General features: G+C 45.1%; 1 protein-coding gene across 1 annotated transcript in view; it reads left to right on the top strand.

Annotated features, from left to right (window-relative positions):
• The first annotated feature begins 18,478 nt into the window (after nt 1-18,478).
• TNFRSF21 (TNF receptor superfamily member 21) overlaps nt 18,479-21,508 on the top strand; it is a 77,169-nt gene continuing 74,139 nt past the window's right edge. Inside the window, exon 1 of the mRNA XM_084753312.1 lies at nt 18,479-19,045. Coding sequence (XP_084609438.1) covers nt 18,950-19,045 — 96 coding nt within the window. The 5' untranslated portion in view covers nt 18,479-18,949. The remainder of the gene's footprint in view (nt 19,046-21,508) is intronic.

Genomic DNA, 21,508 nt, shown 5'->3' with positions numbered 1-21,508 from the left:
TGCACATTTGAAAACAGGCATCCACATACAATAACAATAACAACAACAACAACCCAACAACAACACACACACACAAGTAAGTAAATTCATGAAGAGGTTTAACAATCTTTTAAAATAGAACTAAGGGCCATTGAGATGACTCAGTGGCTAAGGACACTTGCCGCCAAGCTGGAAGTCATGAGTTCATTTTCAGAATCCATTCGGCAGAAGTGGAGAACAAATTCCTTAAAGCTGTCCTCTGACCTCTCCGTACACACTCTGAGGGTACACTCATGCCCACACAAATGCATGCCCACATAAACAAACACATGCAAAATAAATGTAAATACGTTTTAAAATGAAAATGCAATTAAATTGAGATCACACTTTACTCTTACCATTACACCCCAACACTGAGGGAAGGCAGGGCAGGAGCCTGGAGGCGAGAGCTGAAACAGAGACCACGGAGGAGTGTTTATAGGCACATTTCCAGGCTCACAGTCATTTACCTTTCTTTTTTTTTTTACTTTATTAATTTATTCTTGTTACATCTCAATGGTTATCCCATCCCTTGTATCCTCCCATTCTTCCCTCCCTCCCATTTTCCCCTTATTCCCCTCCCCTATGACTGTTCCTGAGGGGGATTACCTCCCCCTGTATATGTTCATAGGGTATCAAGTCTCTTCTTGGTAACCTGCTGTCCTTCCTCTGAGTGCCACCAGGTCTCCCCCTCCAGGGGACATGGTCAAAGTTGAGGCACCAGAGTATGTGAGAAAGTAATATCCCACTCTCCACTCTACTGTGGAGAGTGTTCTGTCCATTGTCTAGATATGGGTAGGGGTTTAAGGTTTACCGCCTGTATTGTCCTTGGCTGGTGCCTTAGTTTGTGCGGGACCCCTGGGCCCAAATCTGCCTATCATAATGTTCTACTTGTAGGCTTCTAGGACCCTCTGGATCCTTCTACTTTGCCATTCTCCCATGCTTCTCTCATCTAGAGTCTCACTAGAATGTCCTCCCCTCTGTCTCAGTTTCCTGGTAAGTGAAGGCTTTCGTGGGACTCCTTGGAATATACCCAGAAGATGCTCCAGCACACAACAAGAAAATTTGCTCAACCATGTTCATAGCAGCCTTATTCATAATAGCCAGAACATGGAAACAGCCTAAGTGTCCATCAGTAGAAGAATGGATAAAGAAACTGTGGTACATATACACTATGGAATACTATTCAGCTATTAAAAACAAGGAATTCCCGAAATTTGTGGATAAATGGATTGAGCTAGAAATGATCATAATGAGTGAGTTAACCCAGAAGCAGAAAGACTCAAATGGTATATACTCACTTATATTTGCATATTAGCCCAAGGGGCATGTCCCACGAAAGCCTTCACTTACCGGGAAACTGAGACAGAGAGGAGGACATTTACCTTTCCTTCCTTCCTTCTTTCTTTCTTTCCTTCTTTCTTTTTCTTTTTCTTTTTTTGCTTTTCGAGAAAGCGTTTCTCTGTGTAGTCTTAGCTACATAAATTTGTGGATGAAGTTGTGGCTGGTAGGATGGCAGGCATTCGGCTAATAAGCATGAGAACGCGGTGAGAGAGGAGATAGAAATGGACAGAGGAGGCAAGGACTAAGTTCTACTTGACACAAGCTAGAGTCGTGTGAGAGGTAGGAACCCCAATTCTGAAAACACCCCCACCAGCCCGAGCCACGGCAAGCCTGAGCCCCGGGCAAGCCTGAGCCACAGGCAGGTCCGTGATGCATTTTCTTAGTGATTGATGTGAGAAGGCCCAGCACACTGTGGGTGGCACCACCTTTGGATAGGTTGTCCTGGATGCTATCAGAAAGCAGGCTGAGCAAGCTGTGGGGAGCAAGCCAGTAAGCAGCACTCCTCAGTGGCCCTTGCCTCCATTCCTGCCCCCCTCAGGCATCCCTCGGTGATGGAGGGTGACCTCAGAGTTGTAGGCTGAAACAAACCCTTTCCCCCAAGTAGACAGGGGGCTAGAGAGACAGCCTTGTGGGTGAAAACAGAAATGGTACAAGCAGGAGGACCTGCATTCACATTCCAACATCTGCGTGGACGTCTGGGTGTAGCCATACTTGTGCCTGTGACCCCATTTTGAGAATGGTGATCATGGGGCATGCTGACCTGACCACCAGCCTAGTTTCAGGCACAGCAAGAGACCCTGACTCAGGGAAATAAGAGGGAGAGCGCTAGAGCACGGGGCTCCTTCTCTGACATTTGCGTACAAGTGTGGACACCTCCCCACGTGCTTATACAGTACACACACACACACCCCATTTGCATGTATATGTACACATGCACAACAAAACCTAATTTGGAGTAAACTGAAGAGAACATTCCACGATGACTTCTGGCCTTTACATGCATATATACATATGTGCACATATGTACAACACACACAGATTAAAATATAAGTGGTGTTGTCAGTAATATGCCACAGACAAGGAGTATGATGGGTTTTTCCCATCTGAAAATTAGTGATGATGATAAAATGAGACATGTACAACAGTGCTGGGCAGTGCGGCTGGTTGGTGCCGCATCTCTTTTCATTCAGACTGTGAAAATTCACACACACACACACACACACACACACACACACACACACACACACAAAAAAAAAACCACGGCTTGAATTTCTGAGTTGCTGTTTTGAAAGGTCCTATTTACTTGTTTAGACTGGCCAGTAGCTTAGTCAGGTAAAAAGGCACCACCAAGCAGGAGGGCAGAGTTTAAAAAGAGAAGGTTTCAACAAGGCAAGCTGTCACGGCTTGTGTGAATTATACATTGAAAGTGAAAATAAAATAAAACAAAACAAAACACACTAGATGAGATCTGTAAGTTCTGAAAATATGGTCCAAGTGGTACCATCTGCTCACCAAAGCTTGAAGAGGCTTCTGGAACTTTCCACTACTGCATTGGATTGTCTCCACAAAGCAGCCTGGGCAAGACCCCATGGCCCTGGCTCATCAGTGGAATCGGTAAGGGAGTAAGAAAATAGTAACACGCATCCTCTTTTATCTCGGTGTTTAGCTCGGGACAAGACTGCTTACACTGCTAAGCCAACGGGACAAACTACATTTTCTCTTACCCAGCTGTCGTCTTGCATGCCTCTAACTTCTGTACTGCCATGCACCCAACTTGTAACAACTGCCCAGATCTCGTTTCAAGTCCAAGAGAGGGTACGAGAGACAGGCACGTCTGGTAGGAAGTTCAACTCATTTCACCAGCTGCCTGGGTTTACATGTGGTTTTAATTCCACTACACAGCAATTTCCTGAATAAAATAGAGAGATGATATATAGTTTTTGAGTCGCTGTAAGAATTAAATAAACTAAGCTCTCGGTCAATATTTTCACATTATTACTCCTTATGGTCCTTGATTTCTCTCACCCCAGACCATCTGTCCACTCTCGGAAGTGAAGCCCCATAATTTACTGCCCAGATTGCAATCTCCTTTCATGGCATGAATTAAGTCTTATCTTAACAGGAAGTGCTTGGCATGGATATTTTTTTTTCTCTCTCCTGACATCCCTTCCTCTGCCTCTTCTCTCCCTTTCTTCTCTATAGGGAGAAGGTTCTCTTCAGGGAAAGAGGTTCTTAGCAAATCCTCAGATATCCCCACTAGTGGACTCCAGGAAAGTCTCAGTCAGGTGTGGGATGTCCGCATTGAAAAAGTTCATTGCCAGAAAGTGGAGGAAAATGTTCTGGCTGGACTGTCTGAATGCAGGAGACATTGGCGATTATGGCTGCATCTCCAGGGTTTCTCCAGTGTCCTGGCAGTGCCTACCTTACCCAGCCAGCGGGAAGCCTTTCAGACATGGACCTTCCTTATGGTCCCCTCATTACTGTTTCTTCCTAGGGCCACTGGACAGTCCTTTCTGGCATTCATGGTGGCCCCAGAGCTCCCCTGTGTATAGCTGAAAATGGCTCTAACTCTTCTAGATTATTCAAATACAGCATCGCCCTAGCCGATAGAGAATCCTGCTCAGCAGACGAAGCCCTTGCTTCTGTGTTGAAGGATAAAAGCAACGGCCTCCCCGTTTATTGACCTCATGCTTAGACCTGTGAGGCATGCATATTGTATGTAGTTTATTACCCCTACTTAGCAACTGAATAAACAGAAGTGAATCACTGAGAGCTTGGTTGCTGTCAAGGTCCATATCCGGCGCTTAATCAAGAGCTTCACTGCTCCTATTCTATGGGTAGATAAGGATCAAGGAAAAAGGAATGTTCATCTCCATCCCATGAGGCACTATATGGAAATGGCTCCCCAGAAGGTCCCCCAGGCTTCTCAGTGAGTAAGGAGATGGTATAGGGATGTTGGTTTTTTTGGTTCCCTAAAGAGGATGGGATGGGATTAGATCTTAGCAAGAACATGTTACGTGGTCAGGGGAGGTCCCAGAAATCTTAGGCCTTTCCATAAGGATTGTCGTCAGGAGGCATCATAACCGGGCGATCGGGTTATTACCAAGCTAAGACAAAACGATCGCATGACACACAGCACGAAGTAAAGCTGTCCGTATCTGGGAGACGGTTCAGCGGTCAAGTGCCTGCCGAGCAAGGAAGAAGCCCAGAGTTCAGATTTCCAGAGCCCACAGGAAGCTGGGTGCAGCGGTGAATGGATCCGCAGTTCTGGTGCTCCCGTGGGAGGAGAGAAGGTTGAGAGAGGAGAGACTCCAGAAGCTCCCGGGCATGTGAGAAGTAGAGAACAAGAGGCTCTGCCTCAAACAAGGTGGAAGGTACAGGCCTAAGGCTGTCCTCTAACCTTTTGAATTCACATACACTAGTGAGACTCTTGAACGCACGCACGCACGCACGCACGTAGGGGTGCGTTCTAAAATAGAAAAACTTTCTGAAACGTTTTCAGGGCTGAGGCGATGGCTCAATTGGTAAAGCGCTTGCCTTGCAAGCTTGAAATCCTGAATTTGGAACCCCAGAACCTAAATAAAAACCAGTAAATAGAGTGTGCTTGCAACCTCGGCACAGGAAACCAGCAGCCTGGCTGTCTGTTGCCAAAGGGCTGCCTACAGATAAGGACCGAGGAAGCGCCTCTTTCCACACAAAACACCTCACGGAGAGAAAACGAAGTGAAGAATGTAGTCTTCAGAAAAAGAGAAAGAATCTTCTTTTTGTTCAAATAGCGTGCTAACTCCCACTCAGAAGGGTCTCTCTTTTTTCTATGTGACTTCAATTTTTAATTTTACAAAAGGGGTTGGTTTCATCCCACTGTTCTAAATCTAGAAATAGTTCATTTTAATGATGGAGGTGTGATACTACACTACTTAGAATCAAGCCATTAAGCCATGTGATTTTAGGGTCATATCACTTAACATCCCCCTCCTATTCACTAGAAAAAGAGGGGCTTCCTGCTTTTCCAGGACAAAATGTTGTGGGCTCAGCTGGGGAACACGTCCCGGGCCTTTTAGTTTCAGCATCACTCCAAGAGCATCACTGAGCGGCCCAAGGATGCCCAGAGAAAACACACACCCCGCTGTGGGACTTACGGCCTTCAAAGGAACAGAAAGCCGTGGTATTCTGGCTACTATGCAGACGGTACTTATTTCTTTTTTCTTTAATTTTTTAAAAATTAATTAAACATTTAAAATTTTTTACATATACATTTATATTATTACACATATATACAACAGATTACCATGACATAAAACGGAATAATATAAATGTTAAATTCTCAGTGTTCTGGCTATTTGTATTTGGCAGTCTTGAAGAAAACATCTTTTCTATCTGGATTCGTCTAAAATTCAGACTGTAGATCAATCTCCATCACTTATTCTCATTATCAACTTAAAACATCAACGTAGGGGCTGGAGAGATGGCTCAGTGGTTAAGAGCACTGCCTGCTCTTCCAAAGGACCCGGGTTCAATTCCCAGCACACACATGGCAGCTCACAACTGTCTGTAACTCCAAGATCTGACACTCTCATACTAAGGCACATAAAAATTAAAAAAAAAAAAATCTACGTAGACCTAAAAATATCTTAACCCCTAAACAACTAAGCTTCATTGTAAAACTAAGCCACCTGGTCTTCAACTCCATCAAAGACTTGAGAAGGAGTAAACTTGATTATCTGAGTATGCTGGGAGTGCAGGTTAGTAGCTTTCTAAATGAGAAGATGACAGACACAGTTTGCTACCTGAATAGTCACCCAAAACTCACTATAATATTGGAGCATCTTCTTCAACCTTCTGGCTCAATATATCTGATAGACATATTTGTGAGGCAGGAACTATTGGGAACTTGTTTACCCTGTCTTGGTAGAGTTTGGCCACCGACTCTGCCTGCACCCAAGCTTGCCCCTTTTAAGGCAGAATTCTGTCTGTGGTAGAAATGAGGACATTTTGCCCAGTGGCTTGTTTGCCACATTTGAAGCAATCTCCATAAGGAGGTTCTTTGATGCTCATCATCCTCTTTGAGGTAGACTCGGTGTTTCCAGGAGCTAACTTGTCTCATTGTCAGTGAATCTATAAAATAATAAAAACATTTTTAAATGCCATATTCTGCATGTCTTTGAGGTTTTTGAAGACTTTACGTAACTATTCTACCTTATCTTTCTATAGAATCATGTCTATATATTGCACTTAAGATGTATATTATTGTGATAAAAGTAGACTAACAATTGATATGACCATGATTTGATTAACTAACAATTAACTTGTATAACTTATTTACCCAAACAGCCTGCAATAGCACTTTCAAAGCATTGAAAGTAAACTTTGCATTATAATTGAGTTATATGGGTACAATATCTCATATTAGAGTAGAAACATAATATATATACATATGTATTTAGTGTGAAGAATAATCTTACATTTGAATTCTATACCACTGTATCTAGAATTAAACTTATTTTGCATCTATATACAAAATTCTATACCAGTGAATTAAGAATAACCTTGTGAGTGACAATTGAGGCATTAAGTTGAATAGATTCACTAATCTACTTTTTGTTAAAATGCAGAACAAGTAGGTAACTTGTACTAGTAATCCCACCATATGGAAATAGTTCTGAGACTGACTGAGGCATGAATGTCTAGGCATAGACAATGCTTCTTGCTGGCTACAGAACCCCTATGAATTACTATTAGATGCCATTCTTCATATGGCATGAATGAAGATTTACAGAGGTCTTTTTTTTTCCTGCTCATACAAAGAGGAGAAAACCAGCCTTAATTGTTCTGTGCATCATACACACCTTATGCACTTATAATGTTAGGACTGTATAATGCTTGTGAGAAATTACATGCTTCCAGAAAAAAAAGATATGGACACTGACAGTGGATCAGTCCTGAAAGGCTACATTCCTCTCAGCATTCTGGACACTGACATCCTGTATCCTTCATGTTCCAGCACCAAGTGCTTCAATTGCTGTTCCTCATCAGAACAAGACAGCTCCTAGGACACTTTCAAAGAAAGTTTCCAACCCCAGTTGGTCCAGCGTTTCAGACTGTCCCACACAGGACTCTAATTAAATCTGGAATTTCTCAACATTTAGAAACTGGACCACAAATGCTATTCCTAGCTTGTTTAACCATTTCTCCAATTTTATTTGGGCCCCTACAAAGGTATTATTCATCCCAAATCAGCTGGAAGAAACCTTAAGAGAATGACACCCCATTTCCTTTAAGGGGGCATCTGGTAGGATTTTGGTTGCTTTCTTGGGCTATAGAGGGTTATTATCAATGGGAGTCAGTTACAAGTTATTATAAGTCTTATTGAGAAAGAAAACAAGGTTAAACTCGGTGATGCCTCTCTTTTGACTTATCTTACATTGTTAGGTTTGGAGATAGAGGTTGAAAAGAAAGAAGGAGGGAATATAGAGGGTACTTACTTCAGTCTATTTACAGTTTGATTTATGCAGCACGTATCTATCTGCTGAGCAGCTGCCGTGACCTGAGCACCCTGGAAACCTCCAAGGTCAACCATCCTTGCATGCTGAGAGGTTACAGGAGCAGAAGGCATAGGGGGCTCTTCTTTCTCTTTTCAACAACCATGCTGAAGATTCATATGCACGGCTCTTGTCCGTGTAAAGTGAGTTCCTACTCACATCACCTGACAGCTTTCCCCAAAAATGCACTGGGACATTTTAGTAAATAACTCAATCCTACTTGGTAAATTTACAAACTGTGCAAAACATTTTGAACCCAATTTTAGGACATTTTCCTCGCCACAAAAGCTGAAGGAAGAGAAGGAGGAGGGAAAAGGGAAGGGGAAGGGAAAGGAAAGAAGAAAACAAACAAACAAATGAACCAATCTTTTTTTTTTTTTTTTTACTTCAGACTGATCATGTTAGAGGTGTGTTCTGTTTTGCTTTGTTTTAGAGAGGAGCTCACATATTCCAAGCTTGCTTCAAATTCACTATGTAACAGAGGCTGGCCTTTAACTTCTGTCCCTTCTGCCTCCATTTCTTGAGTGCTGGGATCACAGCTCAGTGTCAACACATTTGGTTAAGTCAGAGGGTTTTATTTTATTATTTATTTGGTGGTGGGTGGAGTCGGTGGTGGTGGTGGCGGTGGTGGTGGTGGAGGAGGAGGAGGAGGAGGATGAGGATGACCCCAGCTGAACCTTGCAGGCTGTGCCAGGAGGGATGGTGACAGAGGCTGCAGCGTGAAGAGGGGCTAGCTTCCTGCTGTTAAGGAGCCTGTCATCTGTAGGTAAGGTTTCTCAGCTATTACTGAAAGAAGTCAAGGTAAGAACATTGAGCAGGAGCCAGGGCACAGGAATCACAAGGGGATGTTGCTTGCTGGCTGACTCTCCAGCTTGCTCAACTAGCTTTACTATATAGTTCAGGCCCACTAGCCTAGGAATGGTGCTGCCCACAGTAGGCTGGGTTCTCCCACATCAGCAATCATTATGGCATTCTCTAGAGACATGGCCACAGACCAATAGGATCTAAGGAACCCCTCAGTTGAAACTTCCCTCTCAGGTAACTCTAGGTTATGTCAAGGTGACAGCTGAACCTGAGTAAGGTAGTCATGTTTAAATAAAGAGATGAAAAGTATATATTCCTTTACTGTAAGGGTTTGTGTTAAGACACCTTTAATGACAGATTAATAGAGAGGAACAAACAACACAATTCAATATGTTTTTGGAAGTAAAGACCCGAAGAAGCATGGCAGCCCGTTGTACCAATTATTTTTCAATTACTGTGTTGGCAGAAAGAGAAGGAAAGATGTATACAGACAGATGACTTACTCCCAGCATAGGCATTAGCAGCAAAGTAGAGGGGGGAAGGTGGGAGCGGCAAAGAGAGGACATCAAGGATGGTTCTGGAAGTTTGGCTTATGGGTGGGAAAGAAACATAACGTGTCATAAACAAGCTGGCAACAGTAACACACTGAGCTCTTGATTTAGTAAGAGGAGGGAGGAGGTGCTTTCTGAATCCAGTGAGGACACTTTGTCCAGGAAGAATTACTTAGCAAACTTCTGGATGGTGTTGAGGGAAAGATTAGACCAGAAGTGAAGGCCAGAGGGATTGTAGGCTCCTATTTTTCAAAAGCCTACTTTATTTAGGGTTCTTATATACTTCTGCCTCCCTTCCAACCCATTGGCCAGAGGTAGGAGAAGACAAAAGTTAATAGGAGAGGGGAATGGGGACCTTTTTAGACCTAGTTCTTTGGGCCAGTTCTACTCTGCATCATCACGATGCCAACGGTACAGTCCGATAGCAAACACCAAACAGCAACACAGATCAGTAGAGGCTGTATGATCCAGCAGGAGCTGCACGGCTCCACCGAGTCTTCACAAGTCAGCCGGAGTACCACGAGAAGTTATCTCTAGAACTGTTCTCTCTGTGAATCAAAGAGCGACGAAGACCAGTGAAGCGATGTGAATCGTTGCTCAACGTAGCAATGCGAAAGCGTCCTCTCACTGTCTGTGGCATATTCTATCTGTATTCTTTCTAAACGTCACGAGACCTCTGACGTGTCTATTTTCAGCAGAACATCACACGCCCTCTCACAAGACAGCTTCCAGAAAAATATCATGTGCCTTCTCACAAGACAGTTTTCAGCCCTCATGTCACCTTTTATGGGTCTGTTTTCTGCTAACAAAGGTCATGAGACTGTCTTCGGTGGTGGAAAAACACTCCCACAGCCTATGCTTGGGACCAAAAACAAAAAACACATAAAAGAAACCAAAGCTTTCACTATAGGAAATTAAAGGAAATGGAACTGGGGTGAAGATAGTGTAGCGAGGACAGACTCCTTGAGGGAAGCCAACACTCTGCTCTCAGGAAGGAAGCCATACTCAGTCCCACAGATCCTGAAGGGTCTGGGGACCAGTAGCACAAAACAGGGCATGGTGGAGATGGCATATTGATGAGAGGAAAAACCAAACTAAAGGGATAAGGTTGTGGATATGGAATTAAAAAAAGTTTATTGATTGAAAAGAAAAAGATCAAATACCAATTTTAAAACAATGTGAAGGTGTCGGTAGCAGGATAACAGGGCAAGGTTTGGTTTATTCACTTAAGTGGTTTTGTTTACTTCTATACACAGAGATGATGACATCTAGGTATCCTATGTGCGGTGACAACCAGAAAAGAGAGATACTTTAAGATGGAAGGAGAAAAGAAATTAGGAAACTGGAGGCAGGAGCTGCCAAGTCAAGATCCTTGCTGCCTTGGCAACAAGGTCAGTGACTCATCTACTGAACAGCATCAGTAGGTGAAGGCTGTGGACACAAAGGAAAGGCAGCGTCAGAAGGCGAGCATGCTGGGCTACAGGGTGTGACCTTAGGGCAAGTCATGGCTCAACTGGAAGAGGGACAGCAATTCAGGAGAGCTGGGAGAGATGCACAGAGCGAGTGAGCATCCAGCTTGAGTTTACTAGGGCTGAAGAGCAGAGGGAAAAAAAGGCCTTTAGTCTGAAAATGGAGAACTTGGGAGTTTGAAATGATGTGTCATGTCTCTCTTGAGTTCTGAGGCCCAGCAACCCAACAAGTTTATTTCAGTACAAATCTCCCCTATTCAGGAACAACTCCCTTAGCTTTTCCCAAGCATAGCAACCTCCAAGTTATCTTCCTACCTGTGAGTCTTTGGACTCCACACTGAAGAGACTGTGGACAGAAGAAACGAAGAAACTGTTTTTGTGTGAGTTACCTCTGTTGTTGGCTATTGATGAAGCTTCGATATTCTGCCAATAGCCCTGTCCCTTAACACTCTCCTGGGCCAGACCAAGCCTTCAGTGACATCCTGGCGATTGACAGATGAAGGCTGATCAGTCAGAGAAGATGAAAAGAGTAAGGAACTCAACAGATGATGCATCCCAAACTAGATCAGCCACTTTAGGAGTCATTCAGCATCTACTTGGAGCCCCTGCTCAAATAGTTCCTTCTTAACTCTTATCTCTCTTCCTTCTTCAGACAGCCTACACAACTCACAACCAGGAGAAAACACCCATATGATGTTTTCCAATTAGTGCTGTGGAACTTCAGTAGTAGAAAGGATACAAACCATGACTTAGGGACAGGGTCTACCCGATAGTAGAGTTGTTTCTTGGCATTCATGAAGCTTTGGGTTGATGAACAACAACAACAACAAACAAACAACACACACACACACACACACACACACACACACACACACTCCATTATTTATCATTTTGTATTCCAGGAAGCTTAAAATACCAGAGGACTGGAGAAATGGCTCATTGGTAAAGAACACTTGTTGCTCTTGAAGAGGACCAGAATTTGATTTCCAGCACCCACAAGGTGGCCCACAACCATCAATAACTCTAGTCCAGGGTATTTGAAACCTTCTTCTGGTCTCCACAGGTACTAGACACACACAGGGCACATACATACAAGCAGGCCAAACACAAAAATAAAAATAAATAAGTCTTCTAAAAACTGTATCAAATAGAAGGAAGGAAGTGCAGAGATTTATCCCCAGTAATACTGCTTGTTATTGTGAAGGCCAAGCTAAGAAGAAAGAAAAGGAAGGAAGAGAGAGAGCGAGAAAGCAAAAGAGAGAGAGAGAGAGAGAGAGAGGAGAAAGGGTTAGAGAGATGACTCAGTTGTTTAGAGTACTTGCAGCTAGGACCCATGTATGGTTATGAGGCTTGCGGGATGAGGGAGACCCCACAACCAGGTACAGGGAGTTGGATACCCTCTTCTGGCCTCTGAGACTACCTGCACACAGAAGACATACACTCACACAGACACAGACACAGACACAGACACACACACACACACACACACACACACACACACACACACACAAATTCATGTAAATAAAAATAAAAATAAATCTTCCTAGCCTGTTGGTGCACACCTTTAATTGGAGCACTAAGGAGACAGACAGATCTCTGTGAGTTCAAGGCCAGCTTGGTCTACAAATTGAGCGCTAGGTCATTAAGGGGTACGTTTTGAGACCCTGTCTCAGCAAAACAAAACAAAGAGCAACAACAACCCCCCCCCAAATCTTATGGTAAAATGAAACGTTAGAGGTAGAACGCCTAAGAGCACATGGGATGGGTGTTTTCAGGCAAGCATCTTTCTGCATAGTGCTATACCTATTATTGACCAGTATTCTTTCAGGAAATGGTGGGCATTTAATCACCCTACTGTTCTAGGGAGCAAAGCTGAGGTTTCACACGTTCTGATTAGACTGGCCATCTTCCTTTTCAAATCATCCCATCCTTATCATCTAAGACAGAAGGAAGCCTCTGGAGCTGTGCCCACTCTGCAATTCTATCTCCACTTAATCTTATCCCAGGGTGCTGTCTTTGTTACAGTCACCATGGAGACCTGATAGAACTCATGGCTGGGCCCTCGATCTTGCAATCTGCCAGTAAATGTGGATGTTCCCTCCAAGACCAAAGAACAGGAGGTTCTTAAGTGAATTACTGTAAAGAATCAGAGCTATAGAGAAATTGTTTAATCTGAGTCCAGGACCGAGCAGGACATTGGTAATACACTAGACTAAAGCTTCGCCTGTTGTCCACAGCTTGGGATGTTTAAGTCTTGGAAAAGCAAGGCGTATTCCATGTGTGAACTACTCCATTGCTGCCAAACTCTCCAAGCTATTTCACTTAGCAAATATTTATTGGTCGAGGTCATTACCTCCAATTTTGATTAACACAGATACTTTGCCTTCAAGGACCTCAAAGGCTGGGCTAAGCACACAGAGGTAAGCTGGCCATAGGATGACAGTAGACAAGCCACCATTGAGCCCTGTGAGGGGAAACTAGAAAAAGTCTGTTCTCTTCCATAGGAAATGTAGAGAAAGGCTTTGTTGTTTGTTGGTTTGTTTTGGGAGTTTGTTTTTTTAAATTGCTTTTTATTTATTTATTTATTTTTAGATAAAGTACCATTTGACATGGCTTTTGATAACCCCCAAAGATCTCTCTCTGTCTCTTTCTGTTCTCTCTCTGTCTCTGTCTCTCTCTCCCCCATATGAAGAATACATTTATCAGAGGGCCAAGAAACCACAGAAAACTAGCAGAAGGGATAACAAGCATCCAGAAAAGAGGCTTCACTGAGCAGAAGTGTTAAACCACAGGGGATAGAAGTCAGTTTGAATTAAGGTGGAATTAGCCAGACTCAGAGATGCTGCATGAATGTGATGATGATAACTTGGCCAACGGGAAGATTTCTAGAAGGAATGAACACAAAGCAATTCTAATTGGACAGATGTTTTAGCCACATGCAGTGAGGTGTGTGTGTGTGTGGCGGGGGTGATATGCATCCTCTTATTCTGTGCAGCCATGCTGTCAGCTGAAAATAGGTGTGTGCATTATCATGGGGACAATGGCAGTTCCTACCATCCATACCTATGTTGTAGCTGCACTCCTTGTCTTAAACATACACACACACACACACACACACACACACACACACACACACACACATTAGCAGTGGTCAGCACTGAACCCTGGACCTTTGCACATGGTAGACAGGCACCTAACCACTGAGCTACATCCCCTGGTGCTATGCTGTACTCTTTAACTTATTCTTGTCCTTTTCATCTGGAGAGGAGATGGTGGAATTTCCCAACTGTATCTTACTGTATCCATGGCATCCAACAGTAACCTGCACACACTACAGACATAGACTTGCAGGACACATGGAAACAGACCAATTTCACTCTTGCCTAGACAGCTTTTCTGGTTCTTTCTCCCCTTGAACTTGGCTTTTACACTTTTGGGTGTTCAAAGTTATTCTTGTTAAACTCCTGCCATTCACCCACAATATAGACTTTTGAATGGGTTTATGAGTTAGACACAAATTTCCTCCCCTAGAGCAGACCTTAAGTCCCATCAGAAAGCAGTTGGTTACCCCCATAACACTCCCATGGACCTGCGCTGTAAAAATCGACTTATCTGTTTTATGTGTATGAGTGTTTTGTTTGTATGTATGTATACCATGCGCATGCCTGGTGCGCGTAGAGGTCAGAAGAGGGTGTTGGATCTCTTGGAAATGGAGTTACAGATGACTGTGAGCTGATATGTGATTGTTGGGAACCAAATCCAGGTTCTCTGCAAGAGCAGCAGCAAGTGCTTTTGAAAAATTTAATATTTTAGAGAATTTTATACATGGATACTGCGTTTACATCATTTTCACCACTCTCATCCCAATTCCTCCCTTGCCCCCAGACAATCTCTTTCAAATTTATAACCCTTTCTTTTCTTTTTCTTTCTTTCTTTTTCCTGAGACAGCCTTGGTTGTCCCGGACTCGCTTTGTAGATCAGGCTGGCCTCGAACTTATAGTGATCCACCTGCCTCTGCCTCCCTAGTGTTGGGATTAAAGGCTCCCTTCTTTTCTTTTTGGAGACTTGTTAATTCATTTTTTATGTGTGGGTGTTTTGCCTGCGTGTAGATCTGTGCATGGCAACGAAGCCAGCAGAGGGCGTCAGATTCTCTGAAACTGCAGTTAACAATCTTCTGCGGCTTTTCTCCCTTTGTATACTGTGAGATCGCAATCCTCTTAGAGGCTTCTGGGTGAGCTTCAGTTTGAGTCCTTCAAGTCCTGTGTCCAAAGTGTGTGTGTAGTCTTCATCCATAAGGTTTTACCTTCAAGTTCTGGAAGACAACAAAGGGAAGCAGCAGAAATCTCATGGGCTTCTCTGACCAACAGCTTGGAGGTTTTTCATGCCTGATGCTAGGTTTCTTGTTCCAAAGCTCTTGCAGGGAGCCTTATAGGCCAAAGTGGTGTAACTCCAGTCAAGCCACATATATGTCATGCGTTGCATATGCAATACACATATATACTTACATTTATATATTATGTATGTATTCTTTTCACACATTCATTATATGTGTATGAATGTTTTGCCTGCATGCACATATGTGCAGTATGTGAGTGTCTGATGCCCGAGGACGTTAGAAGAGGGCACTAGGTCCTCTGGAACTGGAGTTACAGATAGTTATGAGCAGCCATGTGAATGATGGGGACTCAACCTGGGTCCTCTACAGGAGCAGTTGGTACTTTAAGCACTTAGCCGTGTTTCCAGTATCCCACTATGTACACATTTTAAGGTACAAATGAAATAACATTTCCCTATGGCTTTTTCAAGCACACTTGGTCTTATTTATCCTTCTTCCCTCCTTTCCCCTCTAGCTTACCCTCCCTCTGGCCATGAAAGTCCTGCCCCGGTTTCTCCATTCTCCCCCCCGCCCCCCGCCCCCCTCCCGTCCTGCACTCCCCTGCCCCGCCTCAGCGCCCCCGACTTCACAATACCACAGCAACTGCTCTCAACCGTGGAGCCATCTCTCCAACACTCCCAAAACCTACACTTTTTGGAACTGAAAAAATTGCTACGTCTTCCAGGGGAAAGCAAGATGGAGTTTAGAATCACGACACAACCAAAGAGAAGACGGCAAAACTGCTGCTTCCTTCGATGCATGCAGGTTTTAACTAGAAAATAATAATAATAATGATAAACAACAACACTGTGGAAAAATACGCACTGATCGGGGAACATCCTTAAGGAAATGGGGAACTCTGGGGGAGGTGCTGAGTCTGAGGCTAGGAAGCCAGATTTGCACAGTGCTGGAAGACGTACCAGAAGCTCAAGTTAGGCTGGAGGTCAGAGGCAGGTATTTTATAGCAAAGATAACATCGGTTGTACCCATTTGAGCCTCACTTATTCCTTCTCTTCTATCTACAGTCATGCTTTATTAATACTTATCTCCTGTTTCCTCAGAGCTCAGGCAGAAAACCCATTCTTTACAGTTGAACAGTCCCCGCTTATGAGTAAACACAGACATCTGCCTAGCCATGGTGACTGTGTGCCTGGGAAGCGCCCAGTGAGCAGAGCATTTTACAACGTGAAGTGAAGGGCCTCTCTCTCTTTTAAAATACAAAAAGAGAAATGGCACTTTATGCTCTAACCACTTTAATTTATTCTTGTTTGGCTTATCACTGATACCAAGGAGTTTTTGTTTTATTTATTTATTTATTTATTTATTTATTTATTTATTTATTTTTGAGACAGGGTCTCTCTGTGTTAGCACTGGCTGTCCTGGACTCACTTTGTAGACCAGGCTGGCCTCGAACTCACAGGGATCCGCCTGCCTCTGTCTCCCAAGTGCTGGGATTAAAGGTGTGCGCCACCACCACCACCACCACCACCAGCACCATCAGGCCCTTAAGGCACTTTTTACTTAATTAGCGGTAAGCAGGGTCACCTGACTGAAGTGCTTCATTAAGAGGCACAGGGGTTGTAGGCCTGTAATTCAGGTGGGAGGCTAACCTGAGCTACACAGCAAGACCTTGTCTAAAAAAACAAAAACCACCCAACCAGTCAAACGAAATCCAAGCTAAAAGGTGTGTTAAAACTTGAGTTCAGGTGGTTAATGCCCCATAAAGACCTGATGGAATGTGAAAGCCGTGCAAAGAAGGAAGAGTTCGGAACCGCAGTTACCCAAATTAAGCTTTCCCAGCTCAGAGGAACAGCTCATATGCTGCCTTTCTTAACTCATTTGTTTGTAAGGTGTCGACTGACTGTCTTTCCTTAATATTTCACTTCACTTTCTTTTAAACAACATGACCTATGATACTACTGGTTGATAATTTCGAATTTTGAAGAACTAATTTGCCCTATCACACATGGAGACCTAGTCACCCCACCCCCCACCCCACCTGACACATATTTCTGGAAGCCTTGGAGATAGCGTGAGAATTTCAAATAGATATATCACCCTCCTCCCTCCCCCAGATTCTGCATTTAATGATGGTATCTTTCAGAACTTTTTTGAATTTTACCAGAGACAATATTATAGCTTTTCCCTTAGGGTTATAGTCATTTTTTTTTGAACTGGCAGATGTTTGAAAGATGAGATTTGAATTATTCCTCATATTAATTTTTAAGTACATTTCTTTCTTCCAAAGAATGCTGAGAAAAAGAACCAACACTCAATGCACTAACCTATAAGGAAGGAAATAGGAGCCCTACCAAGCAGATTCCTTTCAGGGCCACTTAGTGTGGTGTCTATGTACTGGTTTTCTCACTGTTGAGATCAAATACCCAACAAGAGCAACTTGCAGGAGCAGAGGTTTGGTTTGGCTTAGGAATACAGTTACTGTGGGAGTGGAGGGGAGACAGCTGGTCACATAGTATCTGCTGTCAGGAAGCAGAGAAGGCCATGGATAAATGCTGATCCGCCACTTGCTTTTTCTTTCTTTCTTTCTTTCTTTTTTTGAGACAGGGTTTCTCTGTGTAGCCTTGGCTATCCTGGACTCACTTTGTAGACCAAGCTGGCCTCAACTCACAGCAATCCTCCTGCCTCTGCCTCCCAAGTGCTGGGTAGGATTAAAGGCATGGGCCACCACGTCTGGTTTGCTTTTTCTTTTTGATCCAATGTGAGACCCCAGAACACACCAAAACACAGTGGAGTCTGGGAGTCAACACACAAGTCTCTGGCCTGACAGATGGTATAAGCTCCATGTTTTGTTCTTGCTTGTTAAATATAATTAATTAATTAATTAATTAATTTTGAGACGGGTTTGTTCTGTAAGCCAGGCTTGTGTCGAACTTTAACTTTGGCTGGCCTGGAACTGGAGAGCTTCATGTATCAGCCTACAGAGTACTTAATGGCACTATTATGCTCAGGTCGTTCATTCATTAGTGCATGCATGCACGTATGTAGACATCTGTGAGATGGGAGTTCTCTGTGTAGCTCAGACTTCTCCAACTCCAAATCCTGCCTCCGCTTTCCTAGCAAGGAAAATAAAGGCAAGCGCCATCATGCGCAGGTTATGTTGTTTGTTGTTAACATTTTGGTTAGAAAAAAAAGTAGTCTCTGCTTTACATATAATCTACTTGGAATCGGTTTAAAAAAAAAAAAAGTTAAGTCAGGCCTGAGGGGCGTGTACAGGACTCCCAGGCTAACAAGCAAACGCAATTCCTCCAGATAACGCCAGGGGGCACCCTCTCCCTCTCCTCGGTTTCTGGACCGCCTTGAGCTCTCTTCATCTGCACAAAGAGCCCGGCCTCCTTCAGGGTGACATCACAAAGGGTCGGTACTCCGCCCCTTCGGCGCCACCACGTGTGTCCCCGTGCTGAGTGGCCACCCGACTCAGTTCCTCGCCGGCCGGTTTTGGCAGCGGAGGAAGCGAGTAGTTGGTAGTGGTTGGAGGCTTCGCTATGGGAAGTCGCTCTTTTGCACTGTCGCGGCCAGCCCTGCTCCCTGGTTCTCCACAGCCGCTGTCGCTGGAGAGCACCGGGAGGCGCGGGTTGCAAGCGCGCCTGCTTTTCTCCGCCCGGGCGCCAGCGCCCCTGGGCAGGTGCTGAGCGCCTTCCCGAGCCTCCCCGGCTGCCTCCCTCTTCCGCCCGGCTGCCTGGCTGCTGCAGTGCACATGGGCTGCTGGAGGTAGATGGGCTCACCGCCCTGGAGGCGGCGGTGGATGCGGCGCTGGGCAGAAACAGCCACCGATTCCAGCTGCCGTGGGGCCGCGCTCTCAGGGCGCCCCTGCGAGCCCCGGCCTCGGCCATGGGGACCTCGGCAAGCAGCATCACCGCCATCACCTCTTGCAGCCGCATCGCCGGCCAAGTCGGAGCCGCGATGATCGCCGGCTCCCTTCTCCTGGTGAGCAATCGGAGGGGACTCTAGGGTGGCGGCTGCGTTAGAGCCTATGTCCAGAAGCGGGGCGGGTCCTCGGGCCCGGAGTGCTGGCGGCGCACGGTGGGACCAGCTGGGTTGGAAGGGTTGGTTGATTACAAGGCAATAGCCAGACGGAAGAGGACTTCTACAAGATAATTTCCTTGGGGGGGGGGGTGAGCTAAGGCTAGGGAGTGTTAGAGAATTATTTTTCTTACAGTCTTGCTGCTTGGAGGAGGCGCGAGAGGTGGCCGCCCAGGCGCCCTGCGCATTTCAGGGCTTTGCCCCCGACTCGGCCTACCTAGCACCCCAACGCCTAGCCTCACCCCAGTATCATCCGCCGCCAGCCCCTCGGCGCGGTGCGAGGCCCGAGCAAGCAGTCCTGTCAGTTGCCAGTTGCCAGCCCTGGCCGCGGCTTTGTCGCTGCTGCAATGTCATGTCCGGATGCTACCGCAGTGGAGACAGCGGGACCCGTGCGCTCCGGACTGGAGCTGCAGGCGTCCGCGCGCCGAGCATTCTGGAGTAGGGGGCAGGCCACTCCTTCCTTCAGCCTCCTCGCTTCGGTCCTCTCTCTTGGCTCAGATGAGTCCTGCTTTCTGCACGCCAAAAGAAGACGACGAAGGAGAGGGGGTTGGCGGGTGGGAGAAAGGACCCAGAGACCCATTCCCAGGCGCCTCCAAAGCACCGGCTCGGAGCCAACCGGTGTTCTGGTTCTCAGTAGAGGGGGAGGGGAAAGAGCTACATAAAGGAAGATTAATTTTTTTCCATCCCTTTATTTCTCCTTTTCTGTGTTTAGACATGTCACCACGCAAGATGATGCAGGCTCCCTCAGCACCCAAATCTGGGGCGTGCCCCGAGTGCAGTCCTCCATCACTTTATCTGATTAAAGCCTGACATCATCCCTTACCCAAAACTTACTCCAGCCTGTCCCTTTATTTCTAATACCGGGGCCAAGTGGGGAATTAGGTGGAAGAAAATTTGAATTCCAACCCTTGAGCCGCCATAAACCAGCCATGTCTTTTATCCCTTCGGGGAGGATAAATATTGTTCACTAAAAAAAAACCAAACAAAAACAAAAAAGAGTCTGTTTTCATGGTTGGGCTGTGTAAGGGAAGGCAGTCCTCTTGTCTCCTTCCTCTGAAGGGCTTTCTGCCTGGCCAGCCAAGATCTGCTGCTCCCATCTCAAGGCATTGCAGTTGCTATGGCCTGGGAATTTATTCTACAGACACTCTGGGGTCTCTCTCTCTCTCTCTCTCTCTCTCTCTCTCTCTCTCTCTCTCTCTCTCTCTTGCTCTCTTTTTCCTCTCTCTCCCCTCACCCTGTGTTAAGGGGAGAGAGAGAGAGAGAGAGAGAGAGACTAAAGAAAGTTTGTTGTTCTTAGTATTTATAATGAGACACGTCTCAGTATCCCTTAGGAGACTCTTTTCTGTCCCTTTATAATAACCGCAAACTCCAAGTCTGTACTTTTTTTTTTTTTTTGGTTTTTCCGAGACAGGGTCTCTCTGTGTAGCCTTGGCTGTCCTGGACTCGCTTTGTAGATCAGGCTGGCCTCGAACTCACAGTGATCCCCTTGCCTCTGCCTCCTGGGGGCTGGAGTTAAAGGCAGGCGCCACTACGCACCGGCTCCAAGTCTGTACTCTTTAAACAAGCGTGGATACTCAGCAGTCAGAGAGTCCTTGGGGGCAGTGAACTTGAATTGACGGTCTTAACTGAGAGGGTTCACGGGACCACTGATCCTAATGACTAGAGTTAGGTCCCTTGCTGAGTTCCTTCTGAAGGCCTTAGTGCTGCTCTGATAGCACACACTGTTGTGCACCCCCTGCTCCACTCGCATATAATCCTTGTCGGTTAGTCCACTCACACATTCAATATTAAGTGTAGCATTTCACACACACACACACACACACACACACACACACACACACACACCTTTTAGCATGAAATAGGTACTTGAAGTTCTCAGGATAATAAAAATGTGTGCTTTAACTAACCAAGAAAGGGCCCAGCTCCTTTTTATTTAATTATCAAACTCAATTTACCTACCAATTGCATGCCAGACTTGCAACTGCTGGCCTGACAATGTAAGCTTGATGTTTACGAAAGGTTTTAGAGGCAATCTGGAGGTGATAATACTACAGGGTCCCTTGGTCTTCTGGAAATTATAGAGAAAGAAAGACAGACAGACAGACAGACAGACAGACAGATTTTGACAGTAGAAGGGTAACTGGATCGTCCTAGCGCAGGATGAGGGAGGGGGAGCCAGGAACCTAGGGAACTATGTGATACTGTGTACAACAGTGACTGCTAACATTGCTCTCAGGAGAATTTGCCCCATTGGTAATCTTGGCTGCATTAATGGCAGACACCAGGTAGAATAGCTCAAGTAAACATGGTGTGAGGTATCTAGAAGACTAATGAGGGATGTAGAAAAGTTCCTGCTGTGCTTATGCA

The sequence above is a fragment of the Acomys minous genome (assembly GCF_964271855.1).
Source record: "Acomys minous genome assembly, chromosome: 13".
Classification (NCBI taxonomy): Eukaryota; Metazoa; Chordata; class Mammalia; order Rodentia; family Muridae; genus Acomys; species Acomys minous.
Note: the sequence above shows the minus strand (reverse complement) of the source record. Positions and strands in the feature narration are given on the sequence as shown.